The sequence below is a fragment of the Meles meles genome, chromosome 1 (assembly GCF_922984935.1).
Source record: "Meles meles chromosome 1, mMelMel3.1 paternal haplotype, whole genome shotgun sequence".
Lineage (NCBI taxonomy): Eukaryota > Metazoa > Chordata > Mammalia > Carnivora > Mustelidae > Meles > Meles meles.
In genome coordinates, this window is record NC_060066.1 from 175,194,072 (window position 1) to 175,215,836 (window position 21,765).

A 21,765-nucleotide genomic window follows, 5' to 3' on the forward strand; every position below is an offset into this window, starting at 1 on the left:
AAGGAATGTTGAGGTAACTTTGTAAGAAAAAGCACATGGAGTGAGAGATATTGCAAGTATAGTCTGCCATGTAAGCTGGGACCATTTGTGTCTCATTCATGCTCAGGAAGAGTTGTCAGAAGAAGAAATGAATGAATGGTACCTGATCATTGAGATCCCTGTCTTTTTTCAGCCTATAGTCTGAAGAATGTCAGACAAGTAAGCAAGCAATTGCGTAGGCTGTGTATGTACTGGGAGCAGAGGAATACCGGGTAACTGTAGGAGGCTGGGGGGGGGACTTGAGGCAGGAGGGCTGTGTTGTGAGGATTAAGTGAAAAAAATGATAGGCACTTCATATCATGTTACAAATTTAGAAAGTATTTAGTTAGTATTATTACGTCCTCCCAAGGGAGAATATTTATTTGTTCTGAAAGGAATTAATAATTTTTCAAAATTTTGGTTTTTTGTGTCTCTTGGGTATGGATTCTTTGGAAATAAATTATAGCCCACCTACCCCACCCCCCCAAAATGTGTTAGCTGAAGCAGGGTTCCTGAAAATCTTGATAGTTAAGATTTCTTCCCAAATGTTTCCAGAAGATGGCCTGTTGGTTTGCAGAGAGGAGAGACTAAAAGACCCTACTTTTTCATTAACAACAGGAAGTATGGTGGTGTGCTGTGAGCACTGGATGGGAATCAGGAGGCCTGCTTTTTAATGCTGGTCAGATCAGGTAGCCAGCTCTGGTCTTCCCTGGAGACTCTTTACTGACTGAGAGTATTGAACTGTATATAATTCCAAAGAGTCCTTCCAGCTCTAACATAATGTTCTCAAATACAGTTGACTCTTGAGCAACACAGGGGTTAGGGGTGTTGATCTCCCCACACCCCATATTCAATCAGCATATAACTCCTCCAGAACTTTATGATAGCTTTCTGTTGACCAGAAGCCTTACCAATAACATAATCAATTAACACATATTTTTATGTTATATGTATTATATTCTATTTTTATATAATAAAGTAACCTAGAGAAAAGAAAATTAAGAAAATCGTAAGGAAGAGAAAATATATAGTACTGTACTGTAAAAAAAAAAATCCTTGTATAAGTAGATTCATGCAGTTCAAACCCATGCTGTTAAGGGTCAACTATAATTTTGTTGTTCTCTGTGTCATAAAAATTTGGAATGTGTCACCAATGGGGGAGTTGTAATGACTAACATTTTCTGTACATTCACTATATTCCAGGCACTGTACTGTGCATTTTTCATGTTTTGACTGGTTTAATCCTCATGATAACCCTCTAAGATGGGTAATACTTTTTCTCATCATCCTCATTTCACAGATGAAGAACCTAAAATGTGGTAAGTGGGGGTGGGGGGTGTCACACAGCCAGTAAATGGACTCTCTGGCATAGAAATCCTAGAGGTTGTGCTTTTAACCAGTACACCATTCCTGCCTCTGACTGCAGAAACTCTTTTGAAGACTTCACAGGAGAAACAAGAAGGCTGTTAATGGGGGCCGTTCATGTGCTCTCCAGCCTGAAACAGAGATGGATGACTTTGTCAGTCTCTGGAATAAAAATTTGGCACATGAGAAGTATTTACCTTCTACACTGTGCACAGTCACAATAACCCTATGGGATGATTTGTTAGTCATATTTTGCATTTATGAAAATAGTCAGAGGATGGAACTACACTTCCAGCCCAGGTCTGCTCCGCTGCAGAGGGACTCTCCTTTTTTAGCCACTGTGTTATTCTACCTCTCAGGTACAGTGTTGCTTGTTTTAGAGGCTTGACTGCCAGCTCTGGCACTTGACCTTTTGTTTCGTTAGCCCGGGAAGGGGCAGGTAATACTTTTCTGATGTCTTTAATACATTCATGAAAACAATTTTAAGATGAAGGACTTGGGAACTCTGTAAATGCTGTGTTTAGAAGTGGTCCCTTTCCCCTCCCTCCCTCCCTCGAAAATTAATGTTTTAGGGGAAGGGCAACTGGATGTGGGAGCCTTTAGCTTTGCAGATAGCGGCGTAAAGTGGCTGTGCATGTGACACTTGAGGAACTTGGATTGTCTTCCAGTGCTCCACGTTGGCATGTGTGTATGCATGGGTGGTGTCAGGAAAGTAGGTGATTTTTTTTTTTTTTAAGATTTTACTTTTTTTTTTTTAAAGATTTTATTTATTTATTTGATGAGAGAGATCACAAGTAGGCAAAGAGGCAGGCAGAGAGAATGAGAGGGAAGCAGGCTCCCTGCTGAGCAGAGAGCCCAACGCGGGACTCGATCCCAGGACCCTGGAGTCATGACCTGAGCCAAAAGCAGCAGCTTAACCCGTTGAGCAACCCAGGCACCCCAGATTTTACTTATTTATTTGACAGGGAGAGAGAGAGAGCACAAGCTGGGGGAGCAGCAGGCAGGAGCAAGCTCCCTATGAGCAAGTAGCCTCACGGGGGACTCAGTCCCTGGATCCTGAAATTATGACCTGGGCTGAAAGCAGACGCTTAACTGACTGAGCCACCCAGGTGACCGAAGTAGATGATTTTAGTAACAAGGTTAACACTCTACCCCTTCAAGTTATTTTGAAAGGAAAACAAGAGCACCTGGTTTTCTAGATCTGAAGCTGGGGTTTTCATTCCTTGTTGGTGAGGCCATATTCATTCATTTGTTCATTTAACCTTTGCTAAAAAGGCAGTATACTAGTGTGTGATTAAAGTACAGACTCTAGAACCTTATCACCTAGGTTCTAATCCTAGCTCTGCAATTTATTAGCAGTGTAACCTTGGGCAAGCTGTTTAACTTCAGCTTCCATATCTGTAAAATGGGGATAATTGGAGTTTCTACCTCATAAATTTATGTTGAAGGTAAGATATTATATGTAAAAGCATAGAAAACAGTACCTGGCATATAATGAATGCCATATGAATGTTAGTCATTATTAATATTATTGTTGTTATCATTGTATTATTGTGATTATCACAAAGTAAACATTCAAAAAATGATAGTGGTGATTACCACTATTATGAAAAGTTCCAATGTACTTTAAAAAATTATTATTATTTATATTTGATTAATTAAAATATAATGTATTATTAGTTTCAGAGGTAGAGTTCAGTGATTCATCAGTCTTATATAATACCCAGTGCTCATTACCTTACATGCCCTCCTTAATGTCCATCACCTAGTTACCCCATCTTCCTAACCCCTCTCCCAACTAGCAACCCTCAGTGTGTTCCCTATGATTAAGAGTCTTTTATGATTTGTCTCCCTCTTGTCTTGTTTTATTTTATCCTCTCTTCCCCTATGATCCTCTGCTTTGTTTCTTAAATTCCACATATGAGTGAGATCATATGATAAATGTCTTTCTCTGATTGACTTATTTTGCTTAGCATAATACTCTCTAGTTCCATCCATGTCATTGCAAATGGCCAGATTTCATTTTTTGATGGCTGAGTAGTATTCCATTGTGTGTGTACATATATAGATAGAGAGATAGATAGGTAGATATGCCACATCTTTTTTCAAAAATTTTTTATTTTTTATTAATATATAATGTATTATTAGCCCCACGGGTACAGGTCTGTGAATCGCCAGGTTTACACACTTCACAGCATTCACCATAGCACATACCCTCCCCAATGTCCATCACCCAGCCACCCTATCCCTACCCTCCACCCTCCAGCAACCCTCAGTCTGTTTCATGAGATTAAGAGTCTCTTATGGTTTGTCTCCCTCCCGATCCCATCTTGTTTCATTTTTTTCTTCCCTACCCCTCGCCCTGCTTCTCAAATTCCTCCTATCAGAGATATCATATGATAATTGTCTTTCTCTGCTTAACTACTTTCACTTAGTATATTACCCTGTAGTGCCATCCATGTCGTTGCAAAAGTTAAGATTTTGGTTTTTATGATGGCTGCAGAGTATATATATATATATATATATACCACATCTTCTTTATCCATTCATCTTTTGATGGACATCTAGGCTCTTTCTGTAGTTGGACATTGCTACTATAAATATTGGGCACAGGTGCCCCTTTGGATCACTATATTTATATATTTGGGGTAAATACCCAATAGTGCAATTGCTTGGTTGTAGAGTAGCTCTGTTTTTTACTTTTTGAGCAACCTCCATACTGTTTTCCAGAGTGGCTGCACCAGTTAGCATTCCCACCAACAGTGTAAGAGGGTTCCCCTTTCTCTGCATCCTCACCCAAGTTAACCTGAGTTGTTAATTTTAGCCATTCTGACTGGTGTGAGGTGGTATCTCATTGTGGTTTTGATTTGTATTTCCCTGATGCCTAGTAATATGGCATATTTTTTCATGTTGGTCATTTGGATATCTTCTTTGCAGAAATGTCTGTTCATGTCTTCTGCCCATTTCTTGATTAGATTATTTATTCTTTGGGTGTTTAGTTTGATAAATCTTTATAGATTTTGGATACTAGCTCTTTATCTGATATGTCATTTGCAAATATCTGCTCCCATTCTGTCAGTTGTCTTTTGATTTTGTCAACTGTTTCCTTTGCTGTGCAAAAAGCTTCTTATCTTGATGAAGTCCCAGTAGTTCATTTTTGCCTTTGTTTCCCCTTGCCTTTGGAGATGTGTCTAGCAAGAAGTTGCTGTGGCCAAGGTTGAAGAGGTTGCTGCCTGTGTTCTACTCAAGGATTTTGATGGATTCCTGTCTCACATACAGGTCTTTCATCCATTTGAATCTATTTTTGTGTGTGGTATAAGAAAATGGTGCAGTTTCATTCTTCTGCATGTGGCTGTCCAATTTTCCAACACCATTTGTTGAAGAGACTGTCTTTTTCCATTGAATTTTCTTTCCTACTTTGTCGAAATTAGTTGACCGTAGAATTGAGAGTCCATCTCTGGGTTCTCTATTCTGTTTCATGGGTCTATGTGTCTGTTTTTGTGCTAGTACCATACTGTTTTGATGCTTACAGCTCTGTAGTAGAGCTTAAAGTCCAGAATTGTGATGCCACCAGCTTTGGTTTTCTTTTTGAACCTTCCTTGGGCTATTTGGGGTCTTTTCTGGTTCCTACAAAGTTTAGGATTATTTGTTCCAGCTATGGAAAAAGTTGATAGTATTTTGATAGGGATTGCATTGAATGTGTAGATTGCTCTAGGTAGCATAGACATTTTAACAATATTTGTTCTTCCAATCTGTGAGCATGGAACATTTTAACATTTCTTTGTGTCTTCCTCAATATCTTTCATGAGTATTCTCTAGTTTTCTGAGTACAGATCCTTTGCCTCTGTGGTTAGGTTTATTCCTAGGTAGCTTATGGTTTTTGGTGCAGTTGGTACAGATTGACTTCTTAATTTCTCTTTTTTCTGTCTCATTGCTAATGTATAGAAATGCAGCTGATTTTTTTTTTAAGATTTTATTTATTTATTTGACAGACAGATCACAAGTAGGCAGAGAGGCAGGCAGTGAGAGGGGAAGGGAAGCAGGCTCCCCGCTGAGCAGAGAGCCTGATGTGGGGCTCGATCCCAGGACCCTGGGATCATGACCTGAGCTGAAGGCAGAGGCTTTAACCCACTGAGCCACCCAGCACCCTGAAATGTAGCTGATTTCTGTGCATTGATTTTATATCCTGACACTTTGCCAAATTCCTATATGAGTTCTAGCAATTTTGGGGTGGAGTCTTTTTGGGGTTTTCCACAGAGTATCATGTCATCTACAAAGAGTGAGAGTTTGGCTTCTTTGCCAGTTCAGAGGCCTTTTATTTCTTTTTGTTGTCTAATTGCTGAGGCTAGGACTTCTAGTACTATGTTGAACAACAGTGGTGAGAGTAGACACCCCTGTTGTCTGCCTGACCTTAGGGAAAAAGCTCTCAGTTTTTCCCCATTGAGAATGATATTCACTGTGGGCTTTTCATATGGCTTTTATGATATTTTATCCCTCTATCCTTATTCTGTTAAGAGTTTTAATCAAGAAAGCCTGCTATACTTTGTCAGATGTGTTTTCTGCATCTGTTGAGAGGATCATATGGTTCTTGTCCTCTATTTTATTTATGTAGTGTATCACGTTGCTTGATTTGCAGATGTTGAACCACCCTTGCAGCCCAGGAGTAAATCCCACTTGGTTGTGGTGAATAATTTAACGTATTGTTGGATCCTGGGGTGCCTGGGTGGCTTAGTTGGTTAAGCATCTGCCTTTGGCTCAGGCCAGGACCAAGCCCCCGCTTTAGGCTCTCTGCTCAGTGGGGATCCTGCTTCTTCCTCTGCTGCTCCCTTTCCTGTGTGCGCTCTCTCTCTCTCTGTGTCAAATAAATAAATAAAATATTTTTTAAAAATGTACTGTTGGATCCTACTGGCTGATATCTTGGTGAGAATTTTTGCATCCGTGTTCATCAGGGATCTGTAATTCTCCTTTTTGGTGGGGTCTCTGGTTTTAGGATCAAGGTAATCCTGGCCTCATAGAAAGAGTTTGGAAGTTTTCCTTCCATTTCTATTTTCTGAAACAGTTTCAGAAGAATAGGTATTGATTCTTCTTTAAGTGTTTGGTAGAATTCCCCTGGAAAGCCATCCTGTCCTGGACTCTTGTTTGTTGGGAGATTTTTTATTACTGCTTCAATTTCCTTGCTGGCTATGGGTCCGTTCAGGTTTGCTATTTGTTCCTGGTTCAGTTTTGGTAAGTGTAAACTACCAAAGTACAAGATTGCCTAATTCGTTGGCATATAGTTACTCATAATATGTTCTTATAATTGATTGTATTTCTTTGGTGTTGGTTGTGATCTCTCCTCTTTCAGTCATGATTTTATTTATTTGGGTCCTTTCTCTTTTCTTTTTGATTGCCAGGGGTTTATTGACCTTATTAATTCTTTCAAAGAACCAGCTCTTAGTTTTGTTGATCTGTTCTGTTGTTCTTTTGGTTTCTATTTCACTGATTTTTGCTTTAATCTTTATTATTTCTCTTCTGCTGGGTTTAGGCTTTATTTGCTGTTCTTTCTCCAGGTCCTTTAGGTGTAAAGTTAGCTTGTGTATTTGGGATTTTTCTAATTTTTTGAGACAGTCTTGTATTGCAATGTACTTCCCTCTTAGCACTGCCTTTGCTGTATCCCAGAGGTTTTTTTTTTTTTTTTAAGATTTTATTTATTTATTTCACAAAGAGAGAGGTCACAAGTAGGCAGAGAGGCAGGCAGAGAGAGAGGAGGAAGCAGGCTCCCTGCAGAGCAGAGAGCCCGATGCGGGGCTCGATCCCAGGACCCTGAGATCATGACCTGAGCCGAAGGCAGCGGCTTAATCCACTGAGCCACCCAGGCGCCCCTATCCCAGAGGTTTTGAACCAATGTGTTTTCATTCTCATTAGTTTCCTCAAAAAAAAATTTTTTTTAAGATTTTATTTATTTATTTGACAGACAGAGATCACAGATAGGCAGAGAGGCAGACAGAGAGAGAGGAAGGGAAGCAGGCTCCCCACTGAGCAGAGAGCCCGATGCGGGGCCCGATCCCAGGACCCTGGGATCACGACCTGAGCCGAAGGCAGAGGCCTTAACCCACTGAGCCACCCAGGCGCCCCTAGTTTCCTCAAATTTTAAAAATTCTTCTTTAATTTCCTCATTCACCCATTCATTCTTTAGCAGGATCCTCTTTAACCTCCAAGTGTTTGAGTTCCTTCCAAATTTTCTCCTGTGATTGAGTTCAAGTTTCAGACCACTGTGATCTGAAAATGTGCAGAGAATAATCTCAGTCTTTTGGTATCAGTTGAGACCTGGTTTGTGACCCAGTATGTGATCTATTCTGGAGAATGTTCTATGTGCATTTGAGAAGAATGAGTATTCTGTTGTTTTAGGATGGAATGTTCTGAATATATCTGTGAAGTCCATCTGGTCCAGTGTGTCATTCAAAGCCCTTGTTTCCTGGTTGATCTTCTTAGATGATTTGTCCATTGCTGTGAATGGGGTGCTGAAGTCCCCTACTATTAATGTATTATTATCAGTGTGTTTTCTTACTTTGGTTATTAATTGGTTTTTATAATTGGCTGCTCCCATGTTGAGGGCATAACTATTTAAAATTGTTAGATCTTCTTGTTGGATAGACCTTTTAAGTATGATATAGTGTCCCTCTACATCTCTTACTACAGTTTTTCGTTTAAAATCTAGTTTGTCTGACATGAGGATTGCTACTACAGCTTTCTTTTGAGGTCCATTAGCATGATAAATGGTTTCCACCCCCTCACTTTAAATCTGGAGGTGTCTTTGGGTCTAAAAATGAGTCTCTTGCATACAGCATATCAATGGGTCCTTCTTTTTTATCCAATCTGATACCCTGTGTCTTTTGATTGGGGCATTTAGCCCATTTACATTCAGAGTAACTATTGAAAGATATGAATTTAATGCCATTATATTACCTGTAAAGTAATACAAAGTATACCTGTTACTGTAGATTGTCTCTGTTCTTTTCTGATTTATGTTACTTTTGGGCTCTCTCTTCACTTAAGGGATCCCTTTTAATATTTCTTGCAGGGCTAGTTTAGTGATCACAAATTCTTTTAGTTTCTGTTTGTCCTTTTTATCTCTCCTTCTATTTTGAATGACATCATTACTCAATAAAGAATTCTTGGTTCATATTTTTCTCATTCAGCATCCTGAATTTATCCTGCCAGTCCTTCCTGGTCTGCCAGGTCTCTGTGGTTTGGCCTACTGCTGGTCGAATGTTTCTACCCTTGTAGGTTATGGACCTCTTGTCCCGAGCTGCTTTCAGGATTTTCTCTTTGTCTCTGAGATTTGCACGTAACACTATTATATGTTAGGGTATTGACCTATTTTTTTTTTTTTTTTAAGTTTTTGAGGGGGGTTCTCTGTGCCTCCTGGACTTGCATGCCTGTTTCCTGCCACAGATTAGGGAAGTTCTCTGCTATAAGTTGCTCCAGTATGCCCCCCTCTCTCTTTCATATTCTAGGATCCCAATTATTCTAATATTTTTTAGCTTTATAGTATCATTATCTCACAAATTCTCCCCTCAGGATCCAGTAATTGTTTATCTCTCTCTCAGCTTCTTTACTCTCCATCATTTGGTCTACCATATCACTAATTCTCTCTTCTGCCTCATATATCCTAGTAGTTAGAACTTCCATTTTCTTATTGCATCTCATTAAAAGCCTGTTTGATTTTGACTTTTTGTGATTTTAGTTCTTCTATTTCTCAAGAAAGAGATTCTCTAGTGTCTTTTATGGTTTTTTCAACCCCACCTAGTATCTTTATTTTTTTTTTAAAGATTATTTATTTATTTGACAGAAAGACAGAGATCACAAGTAGGCAGAGAGGCAGGCAGAGAGAGGGGAGGAGGAAGTAGGCTCCCTGCTGAGCAGAGAGCCCGATGCAGGGCTCGATCCCAGGACCCTGGGACCATGACCTGAGCCGAAGGCAGAGGCTTTAACCCACTGAGCCACCCAGTTGCCCCAAGCCCAACTAGTATCTTTATAATCGTCATTCTGAACTCTAGTTCTGAATCTGACTAATAATTCCATATAATAAATCCATACTGATTAGGTCCCTAGCAGTCAGTACTGCCTCTTGTTCTCTTTTTTGAGGTAAGTTTTTCCATCTTGTCATCCTGTCCAGAGTAGAATAGATGAGCAAGAAAACAAAAATACTAAAATGGCAACAACAACCCTGGAGAAGTATACACCAAACAAATCAGAAGAGACACGAAATTGAAAAAAATAAATAAAAAAATAAAAAGAGACTATAATCAGACAGATGAAGAGAACAGAGCAATACACTGGATCCTGTGTGTATTTTGGTCTTTTTGTTAGAGAACTGGATCCCAAAATTGTAAAGAAAGAAAAACTTATGTATGTACAAACATAAAATTAAATATAGTGAAAGAATAGAATGTAACTGTAAAAATGAAAATTAAAAGACAAAAAAAAAAAAAAAAAAAGGAATAGAAACAGGCAGGTGAACAGAACAGAGCAATACACTATATCCTGAGTGTATTTTTGGTCTGTTTGTTGGAAGAAACTACATGCCAAAATTGTAAAGAAAGAAAAACTTCTATATATACAAAAATAAAATGAAATACAATGAAAGGATAGACTTTAAGTGCAAAAATTAAAATTAATAAAGATTTTTAAAAAGAGTTGATAAAATAAGATATTGGTTGAAAAAGGAAAGAGAACCAAAAAAATTAAAATTGAAAGACTAAAGAATTGTGGGGGGAAAAACTGAGGTAGATATATATATATATAATACTATTTTCCTTTCATGCTGGAGTTTTGCAGTTCTGTGTGTTTGTTAAAGTTGGTTTTAGCCAGATGTTCTTGCTAATCTTGTGGTGGAAGGGCTTGTTGCACTGACTTTCAGATGTCTTTGTCCCGGTGGAACTGCAGGTCCTTTCCAGGTGAATTGTTTCAAACTATACCTCTAGGCTTACTCTTAGGGATAATGCAGTAGGGCAGCTATGCACATGTTGGATCACTGGGAAAACATGTTAATTAGTAATCAGGAGACCTAAATTTTGGTTGTGGCTTACTATGTAGTTTTTGGGTAGCCTTTTCTCTTTTTTCTAGGCCTTCCTAATATGAGAGGATTGCACTAATCTCTAAGTTTGTGCTTCCTAATAAAGTAGCACTAGCCACATGTCACTCCTAAGTTTTAAATTAATTAAAATTATAAATTCATCTCTTAAGTTGTGTCAGCCACATTTCTGGTATTCAGTAGCTACTTGTGGCTAGTGGCTATCGTGAATAGTGTAGATATAGAACATTTTCATCAATGTAGAAAGTTCTACTGAATGGTGCTTGAATAGGGTGTCTCTTAGTAAAACCTCCTATGACTTTTAGCTCTGTCAGCTAGCTTCTGAGCAGCTCAGATATATGGAGAAATTTAATTTTACCTGATACTAATCTAGCTTCTCTGACTTTCTCTTGGGTGACATTTGCCCAATACATAGTTTCAATCAACTTACTTTGAACTTTTTCAAGTTCCTGTTTTAGATGCTCTTACATTATAGGGTAGTTTTTTGTTTTGTTTTTTAACTAAATTCTGACAATTTCTCTTAACTTTAACTGAATAAGTTAAATAAATAAATAACTAAATAAGTTTAGTCTATTTATTTTTATGTGATTATTAACAGAGCTGTTTTTTAAAAAGCTTTTAAAAAGATTTTATTTATTTATTTATTTAAGAGAGAGCACGAGGGCTGGGGGGAGGAGCAGAGGGAGAGGGACAAGCAGACTTTGCTCTGAGTGTGCAGTCTGACACAGGGCTCCATCTCACAACCCTGAGATCATGACCTGAACCGAAATCAAGAGTTGGACACTGAACCGATTGAGCCACCCAGGCATCCTGACAGAGCTGGTCTTATTTCTTTCATCCAGTTTGCACTGCATTTTTTCCAAGCTTTGTGCCTTTTTTCTTCCCTTTTCTTTAGGGGTTGAGTATTTTATTGTTCTTTTTTGTTTTATCTCCATTATTAGTTTCAAAGCTGGCACTCTAGTTCTGTTCTTTTGGTAGTTACTTTTTTTTTTTAAGATTTTGTTTATTAATTTGACAGAGAGAGTAACACAGTGAGAGAGGAAACACAAGCAGGGGGGTGGGAGAAGGAGAAGCAGGCTTCCTGTGGAACAGAGAGCCTGACGTGGGGCTCGATCCCAGGACCCCAGGATCATGACCTGAGCTGAAGACAGCCGCTTAACAGCTGAGCCACCCAGGCCCCTTAGGTGTTATTTTTGAAATTTTACTTGCATACTTATAAAATCTAACATTAATATCTTAACCCTCCAATGGTAAGAGGGTCTTAAAACATTTCAACTTAAGTTACCTCCCCTTTACTTACAAGCAGGTATTCAGGACTTTACTTTTGTCTTTTAACTCTACAAATTGACCATTAGCATTCTTTGTATAGATAATATTTAGATTTATCTACATGTTTGTCAGTGTATTTGCTCACTATTCCTTGTATCTAGGTTTTCTTCTGGAATCATTTTCTTCCTGAAATATGCCCTTTATTCATTCTTTTAGTTTCTCTGTTTCTTCTCTCCAAGGGGATTATTTCATATTTCCCTTTGTCTTGGGAAGTATTTCCCAGTACTTCCTCCACAGTCTTTGCTCTCACCAGGTGACTATGCTTCCTGTGTAACAGAAAACAGAAGCAGTTGGAAGAAGACTTTCAAAAATTGTCATAATTACCTCTACCCACCTTCTAGTACGACCCTGAGATCATGACCTGAGCCAAATTCAAGAGTCTGATGCTCAACTGACTGAGCTACTGAGGTGCTCCTGAAACTCCAACATTTTTATACTAGCTTTCTTCGTCTACTCAATACTTCTTGACCTCTTCACATTTTCTATCTTCTTATCTCTCTTTGCTGTAGTCTGGATAGCTTTGATTTATCTCTCCACTTATCTCTAATTTGCTCTTTCAGCCTATCCATTGAATTGTTTTAAAACATTTTTTTTAAAGTTGATTTATTAAAAAAAGTTTAATATTTTAAATCTCTATACCCCACAATGGGGCTCAAACTCACAACCCCGAGATCAAGAATTGCTCACTCTTCCAACTGAGTCAGCCAGGCATCCCTCCATTGGAATTTTTTTTAAGTTACAGAATTTATTTTTTGAACAGTCTATAAAAAAATTGAGGTGAGAATAGAGTTCCCATGTAAGCCCTCACTTTCACCACCCCCAGTTTTCCCTGTTATTAACATCTTACATTTGCATGGTACGTTTGTTAAAATTGATGATCCAGTATTGATACTTTTTTTTTTTAAGATTTTATTTATTTATTTGACAGAGAGAGAGATCACAAGTAGGCAAAGAGGCAGGCAGAGAGAGAGAAGGAAGCAGGCTCCCTGTGGAGCAGAGAGCCCGATGCGGGGCTCGATGCGGGGCTCAATCCCAGGACCTTGAAATCATGACCTGAGCCGAAGGCAGCAGCTCAATCCACTGAGCCACCCAGGCGCCCCTTGATACATTATTATTAACTAAAGTCCATGGTTTACATTAGGGTTCACCTTTGTGCTGTACATTCTATGCATTTTGAAAAGTGTATAATGAGATATATATGAAATTGCTAGGGGTGCCATAACAAATTCTACAGACTCGGTTAAACAACAGAAATTTATTTTCTCAAATTCTGGAGACTAGAAGTTCAAGATCAAGTGGTTGGAAGGATTGGTTTCTTGTAGATGGCTGTCTTTCTGTGTCTTCACGTGATCTTCCCTTTATATGTGTCTATGTCCTAATCTCTTTGTAGAAGGAAAGCAGTTAAAATGGACTAACGCCCACACTAATGACCTCATTTCAATTTAATTACCTCTTGAAAAACTCTGTCTCCAAATATAATAATATTCTAAGGTATGTGGTTTAGGACTTCAACATACCAATTTGGTGGGGTACACACAATTTAGTCCATAATAACATATATCTGCCATTACAGAACATACAGAATAGTTTCACTGCTATAAAAATTCTATGTTCCACCTACTCATCCCTCCCTCACTTGTGAACCCCTGGCAACCACTGATCTTTTTACTTTCAGAATGTCATGTAGTTGGAATCATATATAGACTTTTCATGTTGACATTGTTCAGTTAGCAATATGCATTTAAGTTTCCTCTGTGCCTTTTTGTGACTTAATAGCTCATTTCTTTTTATTACTGAATGTCCATTGATTTTATATTTCAAGATTTTTCTTTTCTTTCTTTTTTTTAAAAGATTTATTTATTTATTTATTTGACAGACAGAGATCACAAAGTAGGCAGGAGGCAGGCAGAGAGAGAGAGAGAGAGAGAGAGAGAGAAGCAGGCTTCCCACCGAGCAGAGAGCCCAATGTGGGGCTCGATTCCAGGACCCTGAGATCATGACCTGAGCCAAAGGCAGAGGCTTTAACCCACTGAGCCACCCAGGCGCTCCCACACACCCCCCTCCTTTTTTTTTGAGACAGAGAGAAAGGGAGGCAGGGAGGAGCAAAGGGAAAGGGAAAGAGAGAATCCCAGGCCGACTGTATGCCCAGCGTGGAGCTCAATCTTACGACCTAAGATCATGACCTGAGCTGAAATCAAGAGCCAGACACATAACCAACTGAGCTACCGAGGACCCCCTGCCCATTTTTTTTAAAGTGGGCTCCAAGCCCAATGTGGGACTTGAACTCATAACCCTGAGACCAAGGGTCAGATTCTCCACTGAACGAACCACCAGGCACTCCTATAGAAAGTTCTGTTTGGTGCCTTACAGATTTTGCCTATTCATTCCCTGTGTTGCATTCCCATTTTTGTGATCCCTTGTGTTATTTCTTCAGATGTTCAAATGTAGTTATTTTATATCCTGTGGCTGACAATTCTAATACTGGAAGTCCTTAAGAGTCTAAATCTATTTGTTGCTTTTGCTGATTCTTAATTGTGGTGGCTTATTTTCTCACATGCGTGGGGATCTAGTGTATTGTGAACTCGTAATTGTTTATCTGTGGCTATTCTGGAAGCCTAAATAGGGAAGTACTTTCCTGTAGAAAGACTTGGCATTTAATTCATCTGGAAACCTGGGGGTGTAATCACTTTAGTCTTTTTTGAGTTGGTTAATATTGAGTCTCAGATTTATCTCCTCCATTTTGCTCTATTGTAATGCTTTATCTTCAGATCAGTCTTCCCTTTTGCTTGTCGCTCACTATTCCTCATCTGGTTTTAGCTTATTTTGTGTTTATCACTGTAAGCCCAGTGAGCACATTCTGAAGGTCCATTTTGTCAGGATTTTATTGTTTTGTAGGTGACTATCCCTCCAGACTATCTAGTTCGGCATTCCACCAAAGCAGGATTCAGTTGCCTCAGTTTAGGTATTGACAGGTAGAATGGTGGTGATTAGTCACATTAGGCACCTTCCAGTTCTCCCAGTTTCACTCTCACTTAATCATTGACTCATCAGGATTAGACTTTGGGCCCTGGGCAAATGACACATTTTCTCTTGGCTAGCAACTCTTGCTATTGGGAATGAAAAGTGATGATGATTAGTTTGGACACAGCATCCCTTTGCTAATCTGGATGATCTGTTAATTCCCCTGTGGTAACAGTGATGGAAATTTGAATTTATTTCAGGGAAAGAAAGGCCCGAAAGATAGTATAATAACTGAGATGTCATAAAATTGAAGTTTAAATCCCAGCATGGCCATTTACCAGCTATGTGACCTGGTACATGTTATATAACTTCTCTGAGCCTTTGAAGTCTCAAGCTGTCAAGTATAACAAACAAAGCTGCTCTTTATTGATCATTTATAAAATGTTAAGCAGTGTACTGATATGTATAGTATTTCTTTTTTTTTTTTTTAAGATTTTATTTATTTATTTGACAGAGAGAGATCACAAGTAGGCAGAGAGGCAGGCAGAGAGAGTGAGAGGGAAGCAGACTCCCTGCCGAGCAGAGAGCCCGATGCGGGATTCGATCCCAGGACCCTGAGATCATGACCTGAGCCGAAGGCAGCGGCTTAAACCACTGAGCCACCAAGGCACCCCTATGTATAGTATTTCTTATGTAATATTCAGTAACAATCTTATGAGATATAGATATTATTATACCTATTTTACTGATGAGAAAACAGAAGTATAGGGAAATATAGAAAGTGTTGTTATTCAAGCCAAATTTAAATGAGATAATGTGTATGTAACACAAGTACACATAGGTGACCAATAAATGACAACATTATTATGATCACTTAAATTTCCCAGATATAAAATTAAGTCATTTCCATGTTATGGCCTAAATAAGATTCATTTACTCAATAAATATATTTTTTAAGATTTTACTTATTTATTTGACAGAGATCACAAGTAGGCAGAGAGGCAGGCAGAGAGAGAGGGGGAAGGAAGGTCTCTGCCGAGCAGAGAGCCAGATGTGGGGCTCGATCCCAGGACCTGAGATCATGACCTGAGCTGAAGGCAGAGGCTTAACCCACTGAGCCACCCAGGTGCCCCTCAATAAATATTTTTATGGAGTACTTACTATGGCCATGTGTAGTGCTCAATGCTGGGGAAACTAGAAGGAATAAGACAGATATAGCTTCGGGCCTTAGGGAATTCCCTTTAGAGTGAGGGAGAAAGGCACATAAACACAGTTCAGCCTGGGAAGTGCTGTGATGAGGCAAGAAGGTGGTGTTTGGGAGTTAGAGTAAAAATTTTAAAAAATACTTATTTGAGAGAGAGCACGCGCATGGGCATGATCACAGGAGGAGGGGGAGGGGCAGAGGGAAAAGTAGACTCCCCACTGGGCAGAGGGCCTAATGCTGGGCTCAATCCCAGGACAGTGGGATCATGATCTGAGCTGAAGTTGGATGCTTAACTGAGCCACCCAGACACCTTGGGATTCAGGGAAGATTTACCAGAAGTAAAGATGCCCTCTAGATTTGTACTTGAAGAATGAATTGGAAGTGAGGGTGGAAGACCAAGGAGGCAGCCAGTTTAAGAAATGAAAGTAGTTTTGTATATAGGATTTTAGACAAAGCATAGAAAGTGAGCCTAGGGAGATGGGCAGATTCTGAAAGCCTTTGTAAGTCCTGCTACCAGAGTTTGACCTTTCCTTTTAGGTAATTGGAGAGCCTCTGAAAGGTTTTTACTCAGCAGAGATGTGATTTTAAAAGATCACTCTGGCAGAAGTGAGGGGAATAATAAGAGTAGCTTTATATATATTATCTCATTTAATCTTCACGCCAACACTAAGAGGTAGCTATTATTATCTTGATTTTAAAGATGAAGAAATTCGGACTTGGAGAATTTACTACATTCACACATTTAATAGGAAGTGGAGTCACATACCCATGTATTTCTGACCCTAAACCTATGTTGCTGTATTGTATCCAACTAGTAGTGATTTGTATGACCTACTTTATGTTTTCTTTATGGAAAATTCTCATTCATTCTTAACAGTATTATTTGCATACTCGGTGTTAGTTTACAAAGCATTTCACAGCCATTATTTAATCTCTGTAAAACTATGAATTAGGTGATGTTATCTCTATTTTATAGGTATGAAAGAAACTGAAGCTTGAGGTATGGGACTGTTCATGGTCCCATACACCTAGAAAGTGGTTGAGCTGGGACTTGAACATGATGCTCTTGACAAAGGAAAGATTTTTTTTATGCGTGTTTTATGAGTAGGCCACGTTTCTTTTTTGGGTCTTTGCCCTTTGTTCGCGAGTGAATGTTTATAAGGCTCTTTCCTTCCAGGTTTTGGAGATCACATTCATTGGAGGACACTAGAAGATGGGAAGAAAGAGGCAGCTGCCAGGTACAAGATAAGGTTTTAGGTTATTTATGGGGGAAGGGGTGCCTGGCTGGCTCAGTTGGATAGAGCATGTTTATGTTATTGGTAAGGCTTCTTACCCAGGTTGGGCCTAGAGATTACTTTTTTAAAAAATACATTCACTGGGTTATATATGCTAGCAAAGCATTTTCCAGCCATCAACTTAACATTAATTACAGGTGAAGGTTATGCCAAAACAGAGCCAGAACTGAGTAGTTGCCTGATGATAACACTACTACTACTACTGCTACTGCTACTATTAAGTGCTTATTATGCACCAGACACTGAATTATGTGAATTAACTCATTTAATTCTCACAACAGCTCTTCTGAAGTGGGTGCTGCTGTTACCTTCATTTTAGAGATAAGAAAACTAAGGCACAAAGCAGTTAGGTAACTTGCTTAAGATCACACAGCTAGTAAATAGTGGAGCCAAGATTCAAACCCAGGCACTCTGGATTCAGAACCTGCACTCAATCAGTAAACCATATTGCCTAACAGTCTCAAGTTGAATAGTCTTAACTTTCAATTATTTTTAGTCTATTCACTGATGCAAAGAACCGATAAAGGAGGCAGAAAAGACAGAGCAAGGGAGGGAAGACTAAAGCACTGATCTAAGTGCTTTACATGCATTAATTAATTAATTAATTATATTTATTAAATAAATTATTTAATCCTTATAATCTATGAGGTTCAGCCTTTGAAATAAGAACTTCTGTTATTATTTTACAGGAGAGGAATTGAGACACACAATAACTTGTCAGTAAATTACACAGCTAGTAAGTTGACAGAGCCAATATTTGAATGTTCTCTACTGCAGTGTACTGGAGAGACACAAAGACCCAGTATATGTGCATCTACTTTATATACACACATACTTGCACAGAAACACACTTCTGCACCTACAAAATTACAGTTGACTTCTGAACAATGCTGGGGGGGTTAGTGCTGACCACCTGCTTAGTCAAAATCTGCATATAACTTTCGAGTCCCCAAAAACTTAACTACCAGTAATCTATTGACTAGAAGCCATACTGATAACATAAACAGTCAATTAACACATAGTTTGTATGTTACATGTATTGCATATGTATTCTCACAACAAAGTAAGGTAGAGAAAAGAAAATGTTAAGAAAATTATAGAGAAAATACATTTATAGTACTGTGCTGTTAAAAAAAAAAAGTCTGCATTACAAGTATACCTGTGCAATCCAAACCCATAATTTTTTAAGGGTCAACTGTATTTTGCTAGAACAGATCCTACACCTTCATGGCTCTGAGTCTCACACATTCTGTAGAATAGGGTTGCCAGATTTAACAAATAAAAATAAGGATGCCCAGTTAAAAATTTGAATTTCAGGTAAGCAAGAGGTAATTTTAAATATGTCCTATTCAATATCTGAAACATAATAAAAACATTTTTTTGGTTGTTTTTCTGAAGTTCAAATTTAACTACACATCCTGTATTTTTTTTTAAGATTTTATTTATTTATTTGACAGAGAGAGATCATAAGTAGGCAAAGAGGCAGGCAGAGAGTGAGAGGGAAGCAGGCTCCCTGCAGAGCAGAGAGCCGGACGTGGGACTCGATCCAGGACCCTGAGATCATGACCTGAGCCGAAGGCAGCGGCTTAAACCACTGAGCCACCCAGGTGCCCCCACATCCTGTATTTTATCGGGCAGCCTTACCCAGGAGAAAAAATTCTGTTAGTTTTTCACGTTATAAAGCAAACGACTATTCCTCGATAAAGTCTTAAGCAATTTTGGGGGGCAGTTTATTTTCCTCTTCTCTACTTTTACATCCCAATCTACTGTAATTATCTTACTCTGCTTGTAGGTGCTTGATTTTTCCCATTCAGACCCTTAACTTCCTATGGGGGGAACTGCCTGATGTTCATTTCAGAATTCCCAATCATGGAGAAGTTAAATGATTGAAAAGGTTATTGAGTAAACAGTTACCGAGAGTCACTGAGTGTAAGGTATGAAGTGGAACTAACATTTGTGAATGGTCCTTTTCCTTTTGCATGCTGAATGTAGTGCTGATTGTTTTTGCAATATTTGGTGCTCATTAAGTCCCTATTAAAAATGGTTGGGCATTGTTTTTGGCCACAGGGAGAATCACATTCTTTTGATGCCTATTTGACATAAGTAACTGCTGTCATTGTAGTTTCCATCACCTTTCTGAGATAGCAGGTCCTAGATTTAGTTGGGGTTTCAGTCGTGTTCCCATAGCAACAGTAGGTCCTTTAAGACTCGGGAGGGACAGGAAGTGCAGTTTGCCTTTCCGCCTTGCGTCCGTGACGTTTACACCCCGGAAGTCGACGCTACACGGTTGCACATGGCCGCGCCCTGTAAGGATGCCGCTCGTGGTGTTTTGCGGGCTGCCGTACAGTGGCAAGAGCCGGCGCGTAGAGGAGCTCCGTGGGGCTCTGGAGGCCGAGGGCCGCGCGGTGTACGTGGTGGATGACGCGGCGGTGCTGGGCACGGAGGACGCGACCGTGTACGGCGATTCGGCCCGTGAGAAGGCGTTGCGTGGCGCTCTGCGAGCTGCGGTGGAGCGGCGCCTGAGTCGCCACGATGTGGTCATCCTCGACTCGCTTAACTACATCAAAGGATTCCGCTACGAGCTTTACTGCCTCGCGCGGGCGGCGCGCACCCCGCTCTGCTTGGTATATTGCGTGCGGACTGGCGGTGTGAGCGGGGGACCTCAGGTGGCGGGTGCGACAGACAACCAAGGCCAGAACGTCAGTGTGAGTTGGAGGCCGCGCACTGAGGAAAGAGGGAGACCCCTGGCGGCTGGCAGCAGTGCCCTCAGGGAACCCCAAACAGTAGACTTCGTAGTAAGTGGAAGAACCCAGGTCAGTTTACCTAAGGAACTGGAGCAGGAGAATACCAAGGCGCCAGATCTTCCAGCTCGTGTGACTCCAGACTTCGATAAAGATGCAAAGGGTGATTCAAGTGCCTTTTATCCTCCTGAACTTATGGAGGCCCTAACGCTGCGCTTTGAGGCTCCCGACTCTCGGAACCGCTGGGACCGGCCCCTGTTCACTTTGGTGGGCTTAGAGGAGCCCTTGCCCCTGGCAGAGATACGGGCTGCCTTGTTTGAGAACCAGGCTCCCCCACCCCATCAGTCTACACAGTCCCAGCCCCTTGCCTCTGGCAGCTTTCTGCACCAGTTGGATCAGATTACGAACCAGGTGTTGGCGGGATTGATGGAAGCCCAGAAGAGCGCGGTCCCTGGAGACTTGCTTAAGCTTCCTGGAACCACTGAGCACCTGCAGTTTACCCGGACTTTGACCATGGCAGAACTGAGTCGCCTCCGTCGCCAGTTTATTTCCTACACAAAAATGCATCCCAACAATGAGAACCTGCCTCAGCTGGCCAACATGTTTCTGCAGTATCTGAACCAGAGTCTGCACTAACCAAGTCTCCTGGTGTAACCTCCCCGCTCTCTGTTTTTCTTGATGGAGTAATCTCACAGTCTGCAGAACATGTTGGTGTGTGGTACTAGAGCTGTTGTGACTGATTTACTTTCCTCTGTGCCAGGCCTTGAGTTTACAGCATAATTCAAGACTAGAAAAACATGGAGAACTGGCTTGGAGGTTCTTGGCAAGTTTCTCCAGGGGACAGAGCTCAGGTGGACATGGTTTGTTTAGATTGGGTTCTACTTGGGGTATCACACATTGATGATTTCCGCATCTGAATTGTGAGAGAGCAGACTGGTTGGATGAATTGTTTTAAACAGTTCCAACAAGAACTGAAGATGGCCCTGTACATCTGCACTCCCTTTGTTCATACCACAAACAAGTTTTGGAGTACTGTGCCTACTTTTTGTTAGTCTGTTCTGATGTCAGGGGTCACAGATAAATCCACTGGTTTTTGTTCTTGGGAAGCTTTCGTTTTAGTGGAAGTGAAAGACTTAACTACTGGATTATTTCATCTAATAAAATCTTTTAGAAGAAGTAAGTCTGTTGGAATCATTTTCACTTAATGTAACTTAATATTCTTTGTGTAATTTACCTAATGTAATATTTAGATGCGTGAGTATCGCTGTTATGCCTTTGACCAGAATAGTACTTTGATAGTGCTTGGTGTGAGACTAGATATTTTGGTCTAACCTAGAGTAATTATGACAACTTCTATAACTATTGTGCTTCATTCTGGTTTTTAAGGCAAATTTCACTTTAAGCTGTTTTTCATTCTTTCATTGATTTCTTTAAACCAATGGTGGATACCTGCCTTGACAGCATTTGTGATTTTTAGAGATGAATTAGATAGGCTTTGCCCTTGAGAAATTAATAGTTTAGTGAAAAATACAAGTAAACACGATTATGGGATGAAAAGGGTTGGCAGTTGCAGGATCATGACAGAGTGCTTTGGAACCCCAGAGGAGGAAAGGACTAGCTAGCTGTTGAGAGATGGTAGTTTTGGGAAGGCTCCATAGAGGGGTTGATATTTGAACTGTCACTCTAGAACATGGGTCAACAAAGGGTCAAATATCAAATATTTTAGGCTTTGTAGGGGATAAGGTCTCTGTTGCAGCTTATTAACTATAGCGCCTT

The 21,765-nt window shown here is 39.9% G+C and overlaps 2 protein-coding genes across 2 annotated transcripts in view; both read left to right on the forward strand.

Moving 5' to 3' along the window:
• Positions 1-21,765, forward strand: part of TXNDC12 (thioredoxin domain containing 12) — a 32,527-nt gene that overhangs the window by 2,109 nt on the left and 8,653 nt on the right. Inside the window, exon 2 of the mRNA XM_046021563.1 lies at positions 17,131-17,191. Coding sequence (XP_045877519.1) covers positions 17,131-17,191 — 61 coding nt within the window. The remainder of the gene's footprint in view (positions 1-17,130; positions 17,192-21,765) is intronic.
• Positions 18,840-21,162, forward strand: KTI12 (KTI12 chromatin associated homolog). Its single transcript, XM_046021552.1, has one exon. It carries the CDS (start codon positions 19,561-19,563, stop codon positions 20,623-20,625), a length of 1,065 nt encoding a protein of 354 aa, XP_045877508.1. The 5' UTR covers positions 18,840-19,560; the 3' UTR covers positions 20,626-21,162.

What these genes read in the sequence shown, in the direction of transcription:
- KTI12 (XM_046021552.1), top strand. Translation starts at nt 19,561, where the DNA reads ATGCCGCTCGTGGTGTTTTGCGGGCTGCCGTACAGTGGCAAGAGCCGG.